Source organism: Pipistrellus kuhlii, unplaced genomic scaffold (genome assembly GCF_014108245.1).
Source record: "Pipistrellus kuhlii isolate mPipKuh1 unplaced genomic scaffold, mPipKuh1.p scaffold_m20_p_26, whole genome shotgun sequence".
Taxonomy (NCBI): domain Eukaryota; kingdom Metazoa; phylum Chordata; class Mammalia; order Chiroptera; family Vespertilionidae; genus Pipistrellus; species Pipistrellus kuhlii.
This window is the reverse complement of record NW_023425525.1, coordinates 5249932-5251779: the sequence shown is the minus strand read 5'-3', so window position 1 is coordinate 5251779 and position 1848 is coordinate 5249932. Positions and strand designations below refer to the sequence as shown.

Below are 1848 nucleotides of genomic sequence, written 5' to 3'. Positions count from 1 at the left end.
GCTCGCTGAGGTCTGTGGACTCATCTTCAGCCGCATCAGCCCCCATCTGACAGTCTGCTCTCCTCTGACCAGCTCTCTGGGTTCTTGCTTCTCCAGCTTCTCCTTCCGATTGTTTGGATTCTGCGTCTTAGCTGCTGTTCTCTGCGTCTGGGTCCTCTCTGGTGCTGACAGTCCTTGGTGTCTGCTCCCGGGTCTCTGTGTGGCTCCGATGGGCAGGTGTTCCTGAAGGCAGTTGCCTGGGGAGCACTGGGCCGCCCTTTATCTGCACCATAGCTTGAGTGCAATAATTTCTTTCTTTCTTTTTTTTTTTTTAAGTAGAAATATCCTGACCGTACGATACTACATGTTTCTAGTTTTCTCAAGTGGTGACACTAAACATTACTGTAATATGGCAAAGCTGTCAGGCCACCGAAAAGGTCAAGACCAAAAATCTCTTGACAGTTCTATTCTGTTTGTTCGTTTACCTCTGTTTCTGGCGTTTGCAGTTAATGCTGGTGTTTTCCCCCTCCATCCCCCCAATCAGTGTAGCTTTTTTTTTTTTTTTTTTTTTTTTTTTTTTTTTTTTTTTTTTTTACATCTTAAACTTTTAATCCTTTCTTACAGGTTACCTGAGATCACTTTTGATTAAGAAAACTGTAGAACGTTCGTAACGGCCACAAGCAAACGCCAGGGGGTAGGCCCGGGTCAGAGGCCTGCTTGGTGGGGTGTCTGCACTGCTGGGGTGTCTGTCACCCTCGCGGGGTCCCCCGCGGCAGGTGTCAGTCCACAGGCCGCTGCTCCCCATACTTCCTGGTGAACTCCTGGGCGTGGGCGCAGAACTTCTGGCGGTCCTTCGAGAACTCCTCGGCCAGGTCGGCGCGGAGCGGGTGCTCGGGCTGGGGGTCGTTCACCAGCGCCACGAGGGCCTGGACCACCTGGTGGGTGCTGGTGGCGGGCTTCCAGTGCTCGGCGCTGATGACGGGCAGGCAGACCTGGCCCTTCTCGTCGACGTTGGGGTGGTAGATCTTGGTTTTGAACGTGACCTTGGGCGGCTTGAATGGGTACTCCGAGGGGAAGCTGATCTCGATGCGGAAGGCGCCCTGGTCGTAGGGAGGGTTGTCGGGCACCACGAGCCCCTGCCAGGTCAGCACGTTGGCGTCGTCCACCTGGATGTTACGGAAGGTTTTCATCCCGCTCCTGCGGATCTCCTCCAGCTCCTTCACCAGCCTCCTGCTGGCCGCCATCTCGGACCTGGCGGGCCTGGCACTGCTTTCCCAGGGTGCATCCTGGCTGGGCGGCTGGAGACCCCTTTCCCCCGGAACTTCCGGGAGTGGCCTCTTCACTTCCGGGTGCAGCCTCTGCACTTCCGGAGCAGCCTCTGCACTTCCGGGAGCGGGGGAGGGGCGGCTTAGGGTAGCTTTTGATGCACAATTGACTTAGTTACCATAAACCTAAGGTCTGAAGGGCATGGGCTTCTGGGGTCTTTTTATTTATATTTTTATTATTTTTTTTAGGAGAGCTCCTTGGCTTACTGGACTCTGTTCTCTCTTCTACTTGATGAATGTTGCCTGAAGGGGGTAGTATATTATTGTCAATCAAAAGCCCTACTTTGAGGAATAGATTACTGGTTCTCAGCCTTTTTGGCACCCAAAAGCACTTTAATACTTTCTTTTCTCGTGGATGCAGAGTTTTTGAAAGATTTGGTCTGCAAGTTCCATTTGTTTTCCCCATTATTCTATTCATTTCCCAGAAACACAGTTATTAAGGGGCAGAGTGAGATTTGAACTCCAGTCTGTCAGCTAAAACCTGAGCTCTTGGCCCCTATGCTACAGGCCAATTTGAGGTAAGCAATTGCCAGTGTTTATTTTT

At 51.8% G+C, this 1848-nt stretch overlaps 1 protein-coding gene across 2 annotated transcripts; it reads right to left on the bottom strand.

Moving 5' to 3' along the window:
• Window positions 1-758: 758 nt before the first annotated feature.
• LOC118727875 (ubiquitin-conjugating enzyme E2 L3-like) lies at window positions 759-1223 on the bottom strand. Of its 2 annotated transcripts, XM_036453886.1 has the most exons (2): window positions 1203-1223; window positions 759-1115 (listed from the first exon to the last, which is right to left on the bottom strand). In XM_036453886.1, exons 1-2 carry the CDS (start codon window positions 1221-1223, stop codon window positions 759-761), a joined length of 378 nt encoding a protein of 125 aa, XP_036309779.1. The 2 variants fall into 2 exon arrangements, with proteins under 2 accessions (XP_036309779.1, XP_036309778.1); XM_036453885.1 differs by having other exon boundaries at window positions 759-1223.
• Window positions 1224-1848: the final 625 nt, after the last annotated feature.